The 18,804-nt window shown below is 49.9% G+C and overlaps 6 protein-coding genes across 6 annotated transcripts; 3 read left to right on the forward strand and 3 right to left on the reverse strand.

The window, feature by feature from the left end:
- Positions 1–1,170: 1,170 nt before the first annotated feature.
- On the forward strand, positions 1,171–2,334 carry LEU5 (coenzyme A transporter; the record flags this gene model as incomplete). Its single annotated transcript, XM_064897391.1, has 2 exons — positions 1,171–1,299; positions 1,354–2,334. The coding sequence occupies 2 exons, from the start codon at positions 1,171–1,173 to the stop codon at positions 2,332–2,334; spliced, it is 1,110 nt and encodes a 369-aa protein (XP_064756341.1).
- A 1,218-nt stretch (positions 2,335–3,552) lies between these two features.
- On the forward strand, positions 3,553–4,811 carry LTR64_003029 (uncharacterized protein; the record flags this gene model as incomplete). Its single annotated transcript, XM_064897392.1, has 2 exons — positions 3,553–4,740; positions 4,770–4,811. 2 exons carry the CDS (start codon positions 3,553–3,555, stop codon positions 4,809–4,811), a joined length of 1,230 nt encoding a protein of 409 aa, XP_064756342.1.
- A 1,359-nt stretch (positions 4,812–6,170) lies between these two features.
- On the forward strand, positions 6,171–8,138 carry LTR64_003030 (uncharacterized protein; the record flags this gene model as incomplete). The annotated part of the gene is made up of 4 exons (XM_064897393.1): positions 6,171–6,174; positions 6,221–6,799; positions 6,850–7,015; positions 7,064–8,138. 4 exons carry the CDS (start codon positions 6,171–6,173, stop codon positions 8,136–8,138), a joined length of 1,824 nt encoding a protein of 607 aa, XP_064756343.1.
- Positions 8,139–8,575: 437 nt separating this feature from the next.
- On the reverse strand, positions 8,576–12,328 carry LTR64_003031 (uncharacterized protein; the record flags this gene model as incomplete). Its single annotated transcript, XM_064897394.1, has 1 exon — positions 8,576–12,328. One exon carries the CDS (start codon positions 12,326–12,328, stop codon positions 8,576–8,578), a length of 3,753 nt encoding a protein of 1,250 aa, XP_064756344.1.
- Positions 12,329–14,270: 1,942 nt separating this feature from the next.
- On the reverse strand, positions 14,271–16,157 carry dak1 (dihydroxyacetone kinase Dak1; the record flags this gene model as incomplete). The annotated part of the gene is made up of 2 exons (XM_064897395.1): positions 14,271–16,049; positions 16,131–16,157. 2 exons carry the CDS (start codon positions 16,155–16,157, stop codon positions 14,271–14,273), a joined length of 1,806 nt encoding a protein of 601 aa, XP_064756345.1.
- Positions 16,158–17,753: 1,596 nt separating this feature from the next.
- PET8 (S-adenosylmethionine transporter) lies at positions 17,754–18,725 on the reverse strand (the record flags this gene model as incomplete). Its single annotated transcript, XM_064897396.1, has 2 exons — positions 17,754–18,490; positions 18,527–18,725. 2 exons carry the CDS (start codon positions 18,723–18,725, stop codon positions 17,754–17,756), a joined length of 936 nt encoding a protein of 311 aa, XP_064756346.1.
- Between the last annotated feature and the right edge of the window lie 79 nt (positions 18,726–18,804).

Raw genomic sequence — 18,804 nt, forward strand, 5'->3', positions numbered from 1 at the left:
CCGCAAGATCCGTTGCAATCAACACGCAAGGCTATTCGCAAACAGCTACGATATCTTTTCATCTATCCAGCCGTGTACGTTCTTATGTGGCTGTTTCCATTCGTGTCTCATTGTCTTCTTTACAACGATTATTATGTGCAAAACCCCATCTATTGGTTGACGGTAGCTCAGACGTGTTCAGTAAGCTTGCAAGCCGGTGTTGACTGTGTGATATTCTCATGGCGAGAAAAGCCATGGAAGCGCATACCGGAGGGCCGCAAGTTCTCCTTGAACAAGATACGACATTCATTCAGCCTCGGAGGAGACAACCGGCAAGGGTCAGCCGTGGGATCATTCCATGCAATGTCTGAGGAGGAACTGGGTCAAGCTTCACAGAATCAGATCACTATGTCAAACCCTTCATCGAATCGTGGTACAAGCGCAAATTGGTGGGAAGCTGAAGGACGTAGGCGGAAAGATAGTGTTTGGATGGGTACGGACGCAGACTATTCTGACAGAAGGGAGACATTGGCACAAATACCTTCGACGGCGCCGGTTGCAGAGGAAGCTGGAGATCATGAGGACGCTAGTCGCCCTCAGAAAGAACGCTCAGCAGGATCACTGTCTACTCTGAGGCCAGAGGAAGCGCATAACCAGTTTGGAGTCCATAGATCAAATAGAATATATTAACGTGGAATCTATACATTCGTCCGTGGGTTGAGAATACTTGGCGAGTATAGCAGCACAAGCCATTGTCCGATAATTGAAGTAGCTTCTTTTCGCTGCCTCTGAAGGTCGTTCACTACAAGGTACCTCGAGCAAGAGCAATTTCAAAGTCGGTGGTGATGGTGGTGTTGGTATAGCTTGCTCGGCGTGCTTACAGAATGCCCGCGTGTGCAGGTGCGTCATCCGAAGACCAGACGTTTTCATTGGAAGGTCTTTCCACGACCTCGGCGACGTTGAAAGGCTCATTTTCGTCACTGGCCATGTGTAATATACTTTCCCCTTGTGCTCGAATTCCCTTCGGAACCTGTCGCGGAACTTTGTAGTTCGTGAATGCCAGGAGCTTCAACAGGCAATGCAGCCACAATATCGCAATCCTCACAACCATCGCAGATGGCTCGACCTGCGCCGAGGAGGCTCCTCGAAGAGCCCTCACCTGCAGCTCCGAGCACGCCGGCTTTAGTCGACATGCACGATGAGTCGCTGGCCTATGCTGGACTGGCACAGGACCATCAGCAGGAGCACAAGCATATAGACAAGAGGAGCTTGAGCTATATTGTCCGTTCAGGCGTCGCAGGTGGGTTTGCTGGATGTGCTGTAAGCATGAAGATGCGCGAGACATGCAACGACCTAGACTAATGCCATGTACAGGCAAAGACTGTTGTTGGACCTCTCGACCGCGTCAAAATCCTCTTTCAGACCTCGAATCCGCAGTTCGCGAAATATACAGGTTCATGGCTAGGCCTGTTCAGAGCGTTACGAGATATCAACCAAGCGGAGGGAGTGCGAGGCTTATTCCGTGGGCATTCAGCGACACTGTTGCGCATCTTTCCTTATGCTGGGATCAAGTTCCTGGCCTACGAGCAGATTCGAAATATTCTAATACCTAACAAGGCTATGGAAACACCCAGTCGCAGATTTGCGTCTGGCTCGCTGGCAGGCTTAACGTCCGTCTTCTTTACATATCCGTTGGAAGTCATACGTGTGAGAATGGCTTTCGAGACGAAGAAGAGTTCAAAGGCATCGCTCACGAAAACGTGTCGACGTATCTATTTCGAACAGCCTCCCGGACCCTTGGTTGCTGTGAATAACAATGGACATGGGTCAAGTCCAGCTGCGACAGTATCAGAGGTGGTGCATAAAGTAGCGCCCAGGTCTGGTCTATCCAATTTCTATCGAGGTTTCTCGTCAACTTTGCTAGGCATGATACCCTATGCGGGAATGTCATTCCTCACCCACGATGCTATAGGCGACCTTTTTCGCCTACCTCAGTTAGCCCCATACACTATCATGCGGGGCTCGAAAGATGCAGCGATCACGACAGAGCGTGGTACAAACACAAAGCGCGCACAGCTGACTGCTCCGGCTCAATTGGCAGCAGGCGCAATAGCAGGACTTGTTTCACAAACATCATCATATCCCCTTGAGGTTATACGCAGAAGAATGCAGATAGGTGGCGCGGTTGGAGATGGACGTAGAGCGGGCATTGTTGAGACTGCGACACGCATATTTGTGGAAAGGGGATTTAAAGGGTTCTTTGTTGGGTTAACAATTGGGTACCTAAAGACTGTGCCTATGACTGCGACCAGTTTTTACGTCTACGAGCGTGGGAAATGGATTTTTGGAATATGAACGGGACAAATGAATCGAAATACAGCCATCAAAGTGAAAGCCGTCGCCTCGGAGCATCAACAAGATGCACGATCCGACGACTACAGCCATAGCATTTCTGATCAGAATGCGAGGACGAGACATCCTGATATTGTTCGGGACCGGCATCCTCAAGATACGGCAAATATGAGTCTCTCAATCATGTCAAGGCTTATAAGAAGTGGGGGTACTGACAGTAGGAAAAGGCCATGAAACATTACTGTCGTTGAACAAAAACACGGACAGTATGGACTGTGCAAGGTCGTGAGGAGGAAGATCAAATCGAAGCAGCCCCTGGATAAGCTTGGAGGGGAGCTGTTGAATCACTGAAGTAGTTCTTGAAAATGGTCTGGTGTTTGAGATTCGGTGATGTTGTTGGTATATGCAACGCCATCTCGAGACAGCACTTCCTGACAGCGCTGTATTGCCTGTACCAGCCGTCTGGGCCGAAGATACCAGTTTAAAGCGTCTTAATCGCTGGCACCTGCAGCACTTGGTGAGGCTCCTGCGTTTTGTCGTTGCGTATTAATGTCCTGTCATCTTGCCACATTTACCACAGTATCGTGGCTACCAACCGGCAGGATTGCAAGATAGAGCAATTCAACTGACGCCACGCGTATGATGAGCACCATATTTGTTATTTGACACTTGCAGATCTCCTGTCACTTGCGCTCAATCACAGCGAGGACTAAAAACGTGTTTCGGATCTTGCTATCATGTTTGCCATAGCTCAAGTTCCATGCCTGAACGTTGAACTTAATCGTTCCATTGTTGTTGAATACATTCGTTTCCGCCAAGCACTTTGAAGCTGTACCTGATAGATATCATCAACATACGTGCCAACTAATCAACACGTTGACAAGACAGTCAAGAAAAGGTTGGCTTCGTCTAGGTTCGTCTCAGAGGACTTATTTGAAGGGTATGGCGGATCTGTTGGACTCGGACAGGGATCGCTTTGGTTACTTCCGGCAGAGATGGGCACAAGAGAACTTTCAATCCCATGAGGATGGAAATGGTCATTGCGGTTCGTCTGTGGATGACAGCGATACATCTAGACTCGATGCACATCGACAATTGTCCGCAAGCGCTAGATTGTCAAAGCCACATAAAAGGTCGTGGCGTGATGGTCTCAGATTGCCAACGTCCAAGTCACGATCGTTCACAAGCACCTCTCTCAGATCACCAGTCGACAGCCAGAATATGACAATCTACTCCAATCGACAGTTTACTGCGCCTGAAGACGAGCCCACGAAAGCCCAGACCGTCGAAAAACCGCAGGATAAGTCATCTGAAAGTCCGCCTTGGCTGAACGAATTGTATATCATATCGTGGTTGATATTCTTCTCATTGCTCGGAACGTTAGCTCGTGTTGGTGTCGAAGCCATAACCCAGTATCCAGACGCACCAGTCACATCCCGAGTTCTATGGGCCAACCTGGGCGGTTCGTTCCTTATGGGCTTCCTCATTGAGGACCGTAACCTCTTCGGCTTGCCTCCTGACCTAGGCCCATCTCCAGCAAAAGATGATGCACCGCCAGAAGACTCTAAGCTGTCAGCGACACACCTGAAGTTCAAGAAGGCTATACCTTTGTACATAGGACTGACCACAGGTTTCTGTGGCTCGTTTACGTCGTTTTCGACTTACCTTCAGGATGCCTTTCTGGCTCTTACAAACGCTCTGCCGACCTTCTCACGCACAACAGCTTACCGGAATGCGCGTGCCTCTGCTAGTCGAAGCGGAGGATTTAGCTTCGAAGCTCTCATTGCCGTTCTGATACTCCATCCTGCCGTATCACTGGCCGGTCTCAGAGCTGGTACCCATCTTGCAGAATTCCTACGACCAGTCTTGCCGCAGCAGATTTTTCATACTCGGCTGACAGTGAAGGTCTTGAATCCACTCTTTGTGCTTGTTGGCTTTGGTTGCTGGATTTTCGGGGCATTGTTCCTGACCATCTTCCCACCTGCATCCGGGCCATCTCCTGTAAACTGGAGAGCTCGAGCTACCATCCCGCTGCTGTTTGCCCCTCCAGGCTGTATCATACGGTTCTATCTAGCTAAGTACTTCAATCGTCCTAGCAGGCAGAATTTCCCTTTGGGCACGTTCTTGGCGAACATATTTGGGACTCTTGTGCTTGGAATGGCATGGGATCTTCTACACGCCAGGTCCGTTGGTGCAAGCATTGCTGGTGGAAACGCTTGTGCTATACTGATAGGCATACAACAAGGCTTCTGTGGCTGTTTGACCACTGTCAGTACTTGGGTTGTGGAATTGAATGGGATGAACTGGAGGGCTGCATGGATATATGGTCTTGCCAGCGTCGGCGTTGCTTTGGCAGGCCTTGTTGTTATTATGGGTTCGATGGGCTGGACAATCGGGTTCGCAGAGCCAGTATGTGGTTGATCAGCATTGTACATTAGGCTCTGTCTACTTCGGGTTACATGCACGAGATCGATGGTTAAGATCGTTTTCGGGTCGCAAAGATGACGCGCCCTGGACAGCACAGCACGATGTGCCTGTATAACCGCAATCCTGAGCATGCGGTCGAGCACCTCGAGGTCCAGGCTTACAATCTGTTCTTTACGATTGAGAGCTTTCTGGAACGAAGTCAGTTCACCCAGGCACCTTCTCCATGATCGTCTAGCTGCGCCACAGCAAATTCATTGGAAACCCATGGCTGTTCATCAGGACAAGTCCAATGTCTGCCTATTGGCTCGGTTTTGGGTGTGTGCCCGCACACTCCACCGCATTTGAGCACAAGCTTCGCGCTGAACTTCGCTCACTCCTGCGCAATGACGCAGCATGCACGTTGTCATGTTCTAGAGATGCGATTCTTTTCCACGTTCTTCGTGCAGTGAGCCACAGAATGCGTGTAAGCGAGGACCGTCGCGTAACCATGCATTATCGCTTTCGTGGCGCAAACATAGCAAAATTTTGCCATTAGAGCGCTTTCAGTTGGTCGAGGTTTTGGACACGGGCCTGCCAAGTGGGAGCACCAACAAGCAATCTTGGAACTGGAAACAAGCACTCGGCAAGCCTGATTGGCAAAGGTTTGGCAGGCTTGACTCCGCAAGCACTATGACATCTCGACTCGGCTTCATCGCCAACCATTCATAGCTTTACTTCATGTCCACCCTTCACATACGTACTGATCACGAACGATACTGTTCGCATTGAGACTGTAGCTGGTTGTTTGACAAGCATGACGGATCGTTGATCGTAACCATCTTGAAAAGGATCGAAGAGGTTCTGGTTGCTAGCTATGTCTTCAGCATCGCTCGAGCTTACACCGGATGAAAGCCACAAATGTATAGCTATTGCAAGTGCTCCACGATCGCACAGCCTAACGCTATGCTTAATCAATACTTGGGTTTCAGTGTTCAAGCACAGATCGACGCCACGACTGGCGGCTTCACGTTGCGAATGCATTTGCGACATGTCGAACTCTCCTTCCGTGCGTTCCCCTTGAGTGGCAGGTACTGGTGCCATTCGCCTCCACTACTCCGTATTCACACTTTTGGTAGGTCTTTACTTTGTTGGCTGTGCACTTCCAGTTTCATCGTCCTTGAAGATCTTGGTTCTTGCTCGGTCTTAAACCTGGACAGCCACTCTGACCCATTAAACATAAACAACCACGTCACTACCAACCGAACTTCGTTTTCATCTCGCAAACAGCAGTTGCACTCATACTGCTCGAATAGACTCCAGACCTGTTATTTCCTCGAAGCATTGTCGACGTTCACCATCACTGGCCACCACTACACTTTCATACGTCCATATCAGCCTTCAGCGCAAGTCAGTACCTCAATTCTCCTTGCGAGATGCGTAAGTTGCTCGTACTCTACAGTGTTGCAGCACTAACAAGATTTAGATCACATCAAATCTGATGCGCGCAAGCATGCATACGCTGATAGCAGGAACCCTTTTGGTAGATGGAATCCAAATCGTCAACAATCCAGCAACCAGATCGCTAGAGCTGAGGAAGGCTTTGGTAGAATAAGATCCACTCCACAGAATTTCACACCAGGATCTAGGGGCAATACAGAAAACGGCAAGCAGGCCCTGCGCGACTTTCAAACAGATCCATCCGCCACGTCGCGACAAAGAGGTGTCGAGCCAGGAGATGCCGAGAAGGACTTGAACAGGGTCGACAGCCCCTTACCCTACGACGATGCCATTGCTGAGGACAAGGCACCCTACGAAGGCGATCGTAGTTCAAGCACTGAGGTACCTTCAAGAGAAGAAGCAGAGTCTTCTGGGTATCATGCGCAGAACGAAGGTACCGAAAAGGCACGTCATCATGCTTTGAATCTGTTTTCGCACAAGAAGAAGGTCAATGTCGACGACAATAATGGAAAAGTGAAAGAAAAGGACAAATACAATTTCACATTTTGGGGGCAATTCAGAGCAGTCGTCTTTGGCTCATGGATTAACGTTCTGCTTATATTCTGTGAGTTTCATGGTTTCAATTCATGCAATACTAAAGCTAACGAGGCTCAGCTCCTATCGGTATAGCACTACATTTCGCCCATGCGAACGACATTGCTATCTTTGTGGTTAACTTCATCGCGATTATACCTTTGGCAGGAACACTCAGTTACGCAACTGAAGAGATTGCGCTCAGGACAGGAGAAGTCCTAGGAGGTCTACTCAACGCCACGTTCGGGTATGCAGTTGCAGATCTCGGTGTGAAACATTTGCTAACAATCCTTAGAAATGCTGTCGAACTTATTGTTTCCATTATCGCCTTGTTTCAAAATCAGTTCTTGATCGTGCAGACCTCGCTCCTCGGATCCATGCTGTCCAACCTACTTCTAGTCCTGGGTATGGCCTTCTTCCTCGGCGGCATCAACAGGTTCGAACAGTCTTTCAACACCACGGTCGCACAGACTGCAGCTTCCCTACTCTTCTTGGCAGTCGCGAGTCTCATCATCCCCACGACTTTTGAAGCCTGGGCACAAACAGGTTCAGCCGACCGAACTAGCTCCGAACAGGCCATCGTCACTGGTGTACCTCAACTGTCGCACGCGACTGCTATTATCTTGCTGCTTATCTATGGAGCATACTTATTCTTCCAGCTTAAGTCGCACGTATCCTACTACACTGCACCAAGTCAGAAGAACAAGACCCGATTCACCGAGCAGCAAAAGGAAGGCTGGAAGCAACGTACCGGTTTGAGAAAAGTACAAGCCATCACTGGTCGAAAGAACACCATGGACATGGACCAACCTTTCAATATTCCCATGGGTGGCGAGGAAGAAAAAGAGGACGACGATCAACCCGAAACTCCCGCCATCTCCCTCACCGTCGCCATCATAACCCTCGCCGCAAGCACTGTCCTCGTAGCCCTCAATGCCGAATTCCTAGTCGACTCCCTGAACTCGGTCACCTGCTCCAGCAACGGCATCTCAAAAACCTTCGTCGGCCTGATCCTCCTCCCCATCGTCGGAAACGCAGCAGAGCACTTCACCGCCGTCTCCGTCGCCATCAAGGACAAAATGGACCTCTCGATTGGTGTCGCAGTCGGCTCATCCATGCAGATTGCTCTTCTCGTCCTACCTCTCGTCGTGATCATCGGCTGGATGGCCGGCAAAGGAGACCAGATGACTCTGTACTTCGATGGTTTCCAGCTGGCGATGTTGTTTGTGGCGATTCTCCTGGTCAATTACTTGATTCAGGATGGAAAGAGTCATTGGTTGGAGGGATTGCTGTTGATGATGTTGTATATGATTATTGCCGTGGCTGCGTGGTTCTATCCAACTAGCTCTGAGGCTTCGGGTTGTGAGTAGGTTGGTGATGGTTACTCACCGTTACGATATGGAGTTCTCTTTCTTTGTGAGATTATATATATATATTGACTCGCGTGATCTCAGTTATAGCACGGTCTCTTGAAATGTGAACATAATTCTGGACATAGCTGAACTTGTTGGAATACGAGCAGCGTGTATGGACAAAGATTGGTATACAGAATGTAACAAAAGATCTTCTAAAAAACCAATGACAAGCACGCAACATGAGTTTGGAAAAAGTAGAGAGCGAGTCCACCTGTGCTTTGATTACAGACACCACTACGAAATGTGTACGAGCGCCTCGAGCGACTGCTTTATGGTACATGCCAAAGACCCCCTTGCTTGACAAAAATTGCTGAGATAGCTCACGAGCCCAGGTGAGTAGAAGCACGTCGTCTGTACTAGAGCACGATCACAGCCGCAACTGAACTCCCTTCTCAATCGCGACCAAGATGTCTAGGACTACGCCTCAACCCTGCCGAGCTAGGCGTCGCAACCTCAAGCATGCCTGTACCAGTCTGTTTTCTGGGTGTTTTCAGCAAGGACGATGTGCCCTGTGTAGGAATATCTGCATCAGTGTCTGCGTCGTCAGACTCTTCAAACCTGACCATGCCACCAAAGTCATCCTCATGATCGAAATTCCAACGGGCAGAACCACTGACGGGTGGCGAACTAGGCATATGTACATCAGTAGTGAGCAATTCTTCTATATCCACATGCAACGTATCCGTTGATAATTCGGGTAGTCCATAGCTCAGAGCATCGTGCGACATTGGCGACGATGTTTTTAGGGACGGCAAATCTGGAAAGTTAAAATCGAGTGATGCTCGACCTGGTGTGTTGTGTCTCGGTGTAAAGCCAGTGTTTGCAGGCACACGACGAGGTGTTGGTGACCCACTGCCGTAGCAAGCTTTATGTACTGCACGAGTGTTGGGTGTCATGAATTTGGGGTCAAGATTCCGAGTGATGGTATCCATGAACAACTCAGCCACATCCTTGAAACCTTGCTTCGGTGTTTTTGTTGAACTGGACGATAATTGCACGTTGATAGAAAGTTCTTCATCTAACTCACGACTCGGTGTCTTGCCAGGGGTTCGTAGCAGGATGCGCTCTGAGCGCCTTCTAGGCGTCGGTGTAGCAGGAGGCAAGATGACCTCGTCATTATCTCCAAAGAGTTCAATGAAGTCGTCAATATAGTTGCCTGGCGTGGCGAGTGGTGCGACGTTCTCTTTACCTGTCCCATTGACTGCATCTACTGAAACAGTGGCGGACGCCTGATTCTCATCAAAGATGTCTCGAATGTTGTTAATGCGAGGACTTCTTCGGACAAACGATGGTAACAACGATGTGTTTTTCTTCTCACCAAGAACGGAAGGTAAAGCCGTGTCTTCCTCACGGACCAGGGTATTTGGTGAAAACAACCTCCGTCTGAGAGGCTTGTCAGGTGTTCGGTCAATATTAATCGGCTCATCAATAGTTCCTCTGCCAACTGGACTAGATTGAGCTTGCCTGTCAGAGACGTCAGCCCACTTGACAGTTCTACTGCCAAGTTGCACGCTCATCACAGCTTTAGGTAAAGGTGGAAGTTCAGGTTCTTGATCTGCCTCATTATTTTCGCCATCTATCGTGGCAGTGTCGTTGTTGTCATCCCCTGCATCCTCCATTGCAGTATCAGCTGGTGAAGAGTCTTCACTATCTGGCTCTTGTACATCGCTTTGCAGGGCGTCACTGTATAGATTGCCAGCTGCTGCACGAGGAGGATTCGTTCTGGATTTCGGCGGCTTTGGTGGCCTCTTTCTCTTCCTCTTCTCTTTTGGGTCTTTTTTCTGCCATTTCTCGGGTGGTCGTACTGTCTTTGTTTTGTGTAACCATAAACCACAAGGATTACACAGATTAATCAGCTCCCATCCGTCTTCAGGCTGACCTTGAGTCTTGTCCACTTTCCAGCCCCTCCACGATTTGACTGAACCGTCGGAATCGGACTGCAAGACTTCTTTGTAGCATAGTTCACCTTGGTTGAGTGAAGTGTCTACTTCATTGATGGGACACTCAAAGTGCTTGATGTATGCTCTTCTCCAGGCTGGTGTTTCGATGGCCCCGCAATTGTGGCAATAGGGTGGCATAGCACCAGAAGCTAATGCTTGCTCAAGGCGGGCCTTGGTCTGTTCCTTACCAATGCGTTTCCGGGGTGGTTTCTTGCCATCTTTGTTGTCAGCCGGCGCGTCTGATTGTATTGCATCGCTCATGAGTTCAGGACCACATGTGTTTGAGCGACACAGTGGTCTCAAGCCCGGATCACTGGCCGGCACTGGAGGTAACGTGCTCTGAGATCGCTGAATGTCCCTCAGTGGTCGAGGTCTCGGCAACAGTGTGGGAACGGGACGACCGTTCTTGTCCGTGGGCACGGTCGGTGGATGGATAGACGAAGTTGGAAGAGCAGGTTTCTGGAAATCAGTTGAGTCCGTTGGTGGTGGTTCCGGTTGAGGCTGACTCAACACTTTGGATGAGAGCTGGAGAGTGGGTGTAGGTATCGTTTGCGGCGGAGCCTGTTGTGAGGTAACAGCTTCTGTCGGCTGTTGAGGCTCTGGCTGCGGAGTGGGAATTGGCTTTGTTCCTGCTTGAGATTCAGGCTGAGGCGTTGGGATCCCAACGGTGCTTTCCTCATCAAATACAGGTGTGTAGTGGTTGTCCACACCAATGCTGTCGAAGTGCATACCTGCGTCTAGAGCTGTGCTGTCCACAGCATCTAACCATGACAGATCACCGTAGTCGTTGACATCAATATCTGTGAAAAGAGCATCCATGTCTATCGCATTCTCCTGCTTGGGAGTATCAGCTTCGGCTTGAGTACTTTCTACCTGAGCACTGAAAAAGCCTGAGTCGTGACTGTCTGGGACATGTACAGGCGGGGCTGGTTTTTTGGGCAACTCGGGACTCTTGACAGCGTTCATTTGTGGTGGTAGGAAAGGAGGCGAGGAAGTCAAGTGTGCTGGAGATCCTGCTATGCTTGCATCAGGCTGACGATCTTGAGTATCTTCCGGAGAAGATACATTTGAACCTGGTAGTCGTGGCTGAACAGGTGGCTGCACAGGCGAAGATGGCTCACCGGAAGTCTCTCTATTTTTCCTTGGTCTTCCTCTGGGTCGACCTGTCGGTTTGCGACCAGCTCTGCGGACAGGCGCTACGATGGGAGTTGGTGGTCTCACGGGTTCTTCTGTTGACATGCCTCGTTGGAGGGCTACAGCCGGGTTGATGGCAATAGGTTGGTGTAGTCTCAAGCTCGAAGCGCCCATAGCAGCAGTTCGTAAAGAATTAGGTCGTTGTTCGATATTGAAGTCGTTCTTCTTTGTGGCTTGCACCTTTGTGATACGAGCACGTTTCTTAGCAGGACCTTCCTCTACCTCATCTCCGGAACCATAACCTGACTCAGATCCTCGTCGGATGATTGGGTGCATTCCATAATTTGCGATTTGGGACTGTTGTCTTGAGTGATAGGACACCAGCTGAGGTGGTTGGTACTGCTGTGTTGGAGTGGTAGGACGCGAGGACGACCATGATGAGCCCCATGAGTATGAGTTATTGTAGGCACTGTCACGACGTTGACTGCCTTCGTGTAAAGTTCGGTGCAGGTTGTCCAGTCGTGACTGATCCGCCGGAGACTGTGATCTGTCCATCGCAGCTGGACCGGCCTGTGAAAAACTTGACCACTGGCTCTGCATTCCGTCTTGAACACTGCTCATACTTCCAGATCTGCCTCTCGAAGAAGATGAAGCAATGGGTGTGAGTTTCAGCTTGACCTCTAGGAATGGTTCGACATCCTTCTTGAATTTAGCCATGACCGACTTTGTGATCTTGCCAGTGACCATAGCTTCATTCGAGCCAGCGTCCTGCGACAGAACCTTCGACAACATTCCATGACCAACGAGCGGTATATTCGGTTCGGAATAGTCGTAGACGTAGACAGTGTAGTCGTTTTCGAGGAAGTGGGTGAGCTCCGGACTCGAGGTAATCATAGCGTCGATACATGATCGCAAGTCGATGACACCAATGGTCGTGTTCTCGTCAACAGCTGCGGTATCGACTTGATATGACTGAGCTGGTCGAGAAAGGTGGTCGACCTTGTGTTCGACATCGAAGGTGTATAATACCTTCAGCTTAACTGAGATTGTCACGCTTTCTTCTTCAGCCATGCTCGCTTGTGGTCCTGGCGGTTGCTGTAATTTATAGGTTCAACATGCTCGATCGTATCTACGACCCGGGTGTGAAGGTCTAGTAGGTGTATCTCCGAGAAAGAAAGTGTTGCTTGGAGGTAGCTTAAGTGAGCGCGAGGACTGTGGGTTTTCGTGGCTGGAACGTGATTCAAACGCGTCGATGGCTTGCTGGAGGAGAAGGAAATAATTATTCTGCTAAGATAATGTTACAATAAGCTTATACTGATCACGCGAAGCGGAGGACCGCCACGCAAAAGGAACAAAAGAGACGGTAGGCAGCATAATGGTGAAGGTGAACGAGCACGATGAAGCATATAAAGACATGCCATAGCAACACTAGTGCAACGCGACTGACAGCGCTGTACGCGACTTACAGGCCTGACGTGATGTGGAGATAAGCTAGTCTGAGATTGGAATAGACCTTGGCGTGTAAAAATGGCTTGGCGGGCCTTCTGAAAAGAAGGTCCTGAATCAAGAAGAGTAAGAACGCTCAAATCCTGACCTTTTTTGCAGACACTCGACTTCTTATACATTTTCGAGGTCAACATGGCAGACAATTCCAAGATACAGTGAGTCTCACACCCGTGATACAATCTGCGCCTGCACGCTCAGTCGCAGTATATCTCAGGCTACACCTTCGGACGCTTTACTGATGAGTTTTAGGGAATTGCTGAGCAAGCCTAAGAACGAATTATCGTAAGTCTGGCTCCAATCACCTCATCTTGAGGTGGTCTTCTCTATTCTCTACCCCATAACATGCATCCTGTCCGATTTGCCCCACCTGTCCGCTGCATACACTGGGGGCTCCGAGATGCATTCCGCTCCGTTGTCATCAACAGACGACCATCTCGTTGCTCCAAATCATCACAGTACAACTCGTATCATCGATGCACATCATCACTGTCGCCACATCATTGTCATAATCCACGTATGATGTTGTTATACCATTGGATGTGCATGCATGCTGTCTCTGAACATTCATATTCTCACTTCGCTACTGCCTGTTGTTGCCTTCGCTAACATATCCTAATACAGAGAATATGAAGTGTCTCTCCTTGAAACCCACGAACTATCGACCGGTCCTCTCAGTATCCTTATGACAGCAACGCGAACCCACACTCAAGTCCTGATATCCTGCCGCAACAACCACAAACTGCTCGCTCGTGTCAAAGCATTCGATCGCCACTGCAATATGGTCCTCGAGAACGTCAAGGAGATGTGGACAGAGAAGCAGGGCAAGGGCGCTAACGCGAAGAGTGTCAATCGCGACAGGTTTATCAGCAAAATGTTCCTGCGAGGCGATTCGGTCATCCTGGTTCTGCTGTCTTGAGAGTCCACTATAGTAAGAGATTACACGTACTGCTACGTGCCATGGGATTACAACATGCCATTACCTCAAGGGATAATGATTATACGGCTGGAAGAGAACATACAAGTATCAGAATCTTGCGCATTCTGAAATACGCAGCAGTGCTCTAAAGTTTGGCACTCCCCAGCGCGATACGTACGAGACACGGAATCCAGCAAATCCACAATGCATCGCCTGTCTCGAGCTTAGTCGGGCGGAACAGCGAGAAGCCAAGTTTGGACTTGGATTATCGCACCAACAAGACGGGTCTGTGACAATACCACGATTTTCACTAGGGCTCTTCTTCTCGACTACGACAACCTAGTAGTGCCGACAACATCGACCTTACTTTGCTAGTCTGAGAAATACGCAGGTCTATAAAGCGTGCCAGACTGTACCCCGAAGTGGAGAGGTATGAACAGGCTACCATGATTTACAGTCAAAAATCACGACGTGTTGTTACAAGACAATAGATTGCTACAGGCGTTTGCAATACCATTCCGCTCGAGGCATTCGAGCAAATTTCGACTATATTTTCGGCCAACACCTGGTTTCTCTGCCACCTCATTATCCTCAGCCTGTAACCTCAGCCATTCCGTCGAAAAATTCAGCCAAACCCCAGGCTCCCGGATCAGGTATCTTCCCAATCCACTCTTCTTCACTTCCCACATAAACGGCTCGTCCCAAACTAGCTTTCATACCCTTCGTATCCTCTGCACCCTTTCTACTTGCCGCCGCCGCCTCTTTCACACTTCCACTCTTCTCCAGCGTGTCCACAAACGGCACCAAGCTGTCCATCAATGTCCTGTCTCCCGGTTGAGCCGGCGTATACTTCGCCAAATCACCCATGGCACTCTTACACGCCCGAGCCCACACCTGTGACGTCGCCGCCTGCTCCGAACCAGTATCTTGTGACCTCAGCCCAAACGCCAAAGCATTCAGGAAGATGGCGTAGATAGCACCCGACGTCCCATCCATTGTATTCTCGACCACAGGGATAATCTTATTGAGGAACGCGACAGCATCGTTTGGTAGGTTCCCACCATCCAGCTCTTTCACGACTGCTTCCGCGCCACGTTTCAGACCAATGCCGCAATCGCCGTCTCCGACGATGGTGTCGTAACGAGTAACGTCTGCTTCTGCAGCTGCCATTCTCTGTAGACCGGCTTTGAGGACTTTTGATGCCTGCGCAGGGTCGAGGGTGAGATGCGACTTTGACGTATCGGCTGTGTCTTGTGCGCTGTGGTCGAATGTGGCGGTGTGGTCTTCGTTCCATGTCGATGTGGCCACGCCCGTGTTAGCCCAGCCTACTGCTTCGGCTGGCGCGTCGATGAGCTCGAGCATGGATTTGCCAGGGCCTAGGCCTGTATCCTCTAGACGCAGGATTGAGGCGGACCAGCCTAGCCCGTCGAGGGAGGTGAGGAAAGTGCCTGTTATGACTCGGACGGGGGTCAAGCCGTAGTCTTCCTTTAGTTGCCTTACACACTCGTTGGTTGCGCCGGCAAACTCGATCATCGATGTCGCGCCCAAGTTGTTCATGAAGAGGACGATCTTGTCGTCCTTGGTGATGTTGGTGTAATGCCTATCTTCGTCCTTGGGGTCTAGCAGCTGAGCAAGCATGATCTTGACAAGCTCTGGTAAAGTGGCTTTGACTCGTCTGCTACCAGGCTCGTTGTGGATGCCCATGCCCACCTCTATCTCGCCATAAGGAATCACACCCTCGGTATCGCCCTCCTTGGGAATCTCTCGACCAGGGACATGCACTCTTTCAAGCGACGAGCCAAGTGACACAAGGTTGCGATTCACCTGTTGAGCAAGCTCGTATACCTCAGTCAAGCTGCCACCTGCTTCAGCCAGGGCACCACATATCTTCAGCAACAGAATACCACCTCCAATACCTCGTCTGCCAACCTTGCCGCCTTTTGCTCGTCCCACTCCAACATCATCACCAATAGCATAGAACTCTGTAGCAACACCTCCAGCTTTCGCCTTTTCCGCAGCCATGCCAAAGTTCAGCACGTCTCCGGTGTAGTTCATCGTGATTACCAGGACGCCCTTCTCAGTAGGAACCCTAGTAAGCACAGCTCTTCTGACCTGCTCCGCCGAAGGTGAAGCAAAGATAGTACCAGCCACAGAAGCCGTCAGGAGACCCTTGCCAACAAACCCAGCGAAGCCAGGTTCGTGGCCTGAGCCTCCTCCTGATATCATCGACACCTTGACCTCAGCATCCTTGGTCGGCCTCCTGTATATTATCTTGTTCTCCTTGTCAAAGGCCAATGACGGATTCGTTAGGGTCAGGGAGTTCAGTGCTGAGTGCACGAGCACCGTGGCATCCTCGAAGAAGTGTTTGATCTGCATGGTAGTCGTTCCACGTTTACTCGATCAGCTTCACAGAGAGTGACCGAGAGCTAGAAGGAGAAGCAGTCTGCGCACGCGTTTGGTTGCGGCCAACGATGCCATCTTGTATAGCCTGCCAGCTCGCGATCGGGTCAATTCAGTTTATGCGGGGGCTCGACCATGGGACATTGGAGAGCATCCCCAGGGCGGGGCTCGCTTGCTTCCAGAATCCATCACGGGAATGTCAATGGTTGATATGGTCAGACGTGGAGACGGTGAAGCACCGTTTGTTTTCCCTTCGTCGAGTACTCGGTGCATTGGGCGAGATTGTACCGAAATGTGTGAAGGTGCAGAGGTAGACAGAAGAGGCTGCTCGGCAACAGCAAACGATCGCACTAGTAATCACTGGCCCACCCTGCGAGATAGGACAAGAAAAGCAAACAAAGTATCTGCTTGATTAGTATCAAGCTACTCGAGTACTTCTTGCATAGATCTTCAGCTGCTATCACGTCATTACGTGCATGGACCGACGTTGAAGCATTTTGAAATTGGCATACAGGCGCAATACTCTTTTGTTGATTGTGTGATGGTCCCTGGAGGGAGAAAGAATTGTGCATGGAATTATACTATCTTTCCAGTCAGGACAGACAGACCTACTCCATATGGGTGCAACCGATGTCCTTGTCGGAGTGCCGTCGAAAAGGATTAACTTCGACGTGCAAGGCACAAAAGTCCTCGTTACCCATACACGCTCCCATCAAGCACAGCGACCAATCTGTTATACGCCTCCATGTCAGTATACCTGAATGCTTCCTTGATCACCGCACGTCATAGAGCGTGTAAAGTTTGCCGATGACGCCGTGTTTCGCATTCCTGCATGGCCAAACACACCTTCTCCTTGCCAGCTCAGGTTCGATGCTCGCATACCTGGTCGCCTAAGGCTACAAAACTCCGATCTGTCAGGCTTTGCCAAATCGATCAATATGCCGGAATCCAATCGTCTTGACCACTCAACCTGCGAACGAAGAATCTCGGTTTGGCAGATTCAGCCGCACCTTTCTTCGTGAATCTATACACAGAACCAGAACCAGGGGCTATAGCAGAGCTAAGTATCATATCCTGCCACATTCGACAAACCTGAGTTAGAGATCGAAAGTCATTGTTTCGTCCGTTCAGAAAGAGGAGTTCGTTCCAAGACGTGTATGAGGTGAACAATTCTTGAAAAATCTTGAGGATTATTTCTGGCGGCATATTATTCAGACGCTCCATGGTTGCTGCATGGGTTAGTCGGGTGTCCTTCAAGACTTACAACAACAATCTTACCTAGGTGTTTTGCGGTGAGAAGCTTATATTTCGTCCTTCTTCGTGTAATGTCCTGAGAAAGCTGCGGTGGGAACAGCTTGGAGAAGCTGTAATGCGCGGCTGCAGCAACTGGCTGATAAAGCAGGTTGAACAAGAAAACTTCGTATGATCGAGTTCTCAATCTCGCTGTGGTTCTCAGTGAGCAGGCTTTTTCGGAAACCTATTAGCAGTTCCACGTTGCAATTTTTGGTGAGGTACTCAATTGAGGACAACCAATGTAGTTGGCGATGTCCTTGGGCTTATCGTTGCCGAAAGTGAGAATGACGTTTCCTTTTCCGGGCTGATGACGCGATAAGAACGGCCGACACGAGCATCCTATGTCACACAACAAGAAGCTCTGTTTCAAGCCTCAAAGGTTCACAAAGGCTGTTGCGTGACATCGTTCTGTCCTGCTCCAGTCTCTTCCATTGTGTTGACCGCCCATTGATAAGTGCCCAAGAAGATTGCTCCGCCTGTGCTTATCCAACCAACTCTTGGCACAAAGCCTCGAAAGAAGCCTCGCCAACCCTCCTCTTGTAAGACTTGTTTGAAGATTCTTGTGGTACCTTTTCTCGTCATTGTGTCACCAGTTTCACGCCGCTCGAGCATGACTCTCGTCTTCAGGACGTCCAATGGCGTGGTCAGCCCTGCAGCGATACCTCCCGACAGGCTCCCAAATATCGCGCTTTCTCCAGCTGTAACCAAGCCGTGTTCTCGATTGGAGAGTCGTGCCTGGCGTGTAGACCATGTGCTCTTTGCCTGCTCCCACAAAGTGAATTGTAGTATTGTGAACGGAATCTCTCTCATAATAGTGATGCCACCTCCTCTATATAACTCTTTGACCATTGTACCATAGCCAGCTGTATGTCGAACAGACAAGATATCGAGAAAAGCCAGACTTGATTTTCCACCGAACAAACCAGCCTGTGCGCGTTGCTTGACGACTTCCGTTGGTACTCTGATGGCACAGGCTGCGATTTCGCCAAGTGAGGAGGCAAGCATATGCACATATGATTGCATCGCCACAGACGTCTGTCCTGGAACGATCATTTGTCGTTTGACTCCATCGTAGACGACAAAGAAGGATGCGGCACTGGGCATGCTCCCGATGATAGCTGTAGGAAGGCCGGCATAGATGGAACGAAGCGTACCTGAAAAGGTGTGTCTCGTCTTAAGGGAGGAGGCATGTCGAGACAAATTCGACTGTAGTCGAGTCTTGATGGTGTCGAGTGGATAGAGCGAGACATCGACAGTCAATCCAGCCAGGGCACCTGCGAGGAGTGAACGTGTCCATGGCGAGCTTACTGTCAGTGCAGAAGGTGCTTTAAGAGCGCCATCACGACTCTGCATGCTACAGACGCAATTAGGAAGAGGACGATCTAGCTAAGATGTAGAGTTCGGACTGATGGAAAGTCGAGCTCAAGACATC

This window comes from Lithohypha guttulata (genome assembly GCF_036872675.1).
Source record: "Lithohypha guttulata strain CCFEE 5908 chromosome Unknown scaffold_2, whole genome shotgun sequence".
NCBI classification, from domain to species: Eukaryota; Fungi; Ascomycota; class Eurotiomycetes; order Chaetothyriales; family Trichomeriaceae; genus Lithohypha; species Lithohypha guttulata.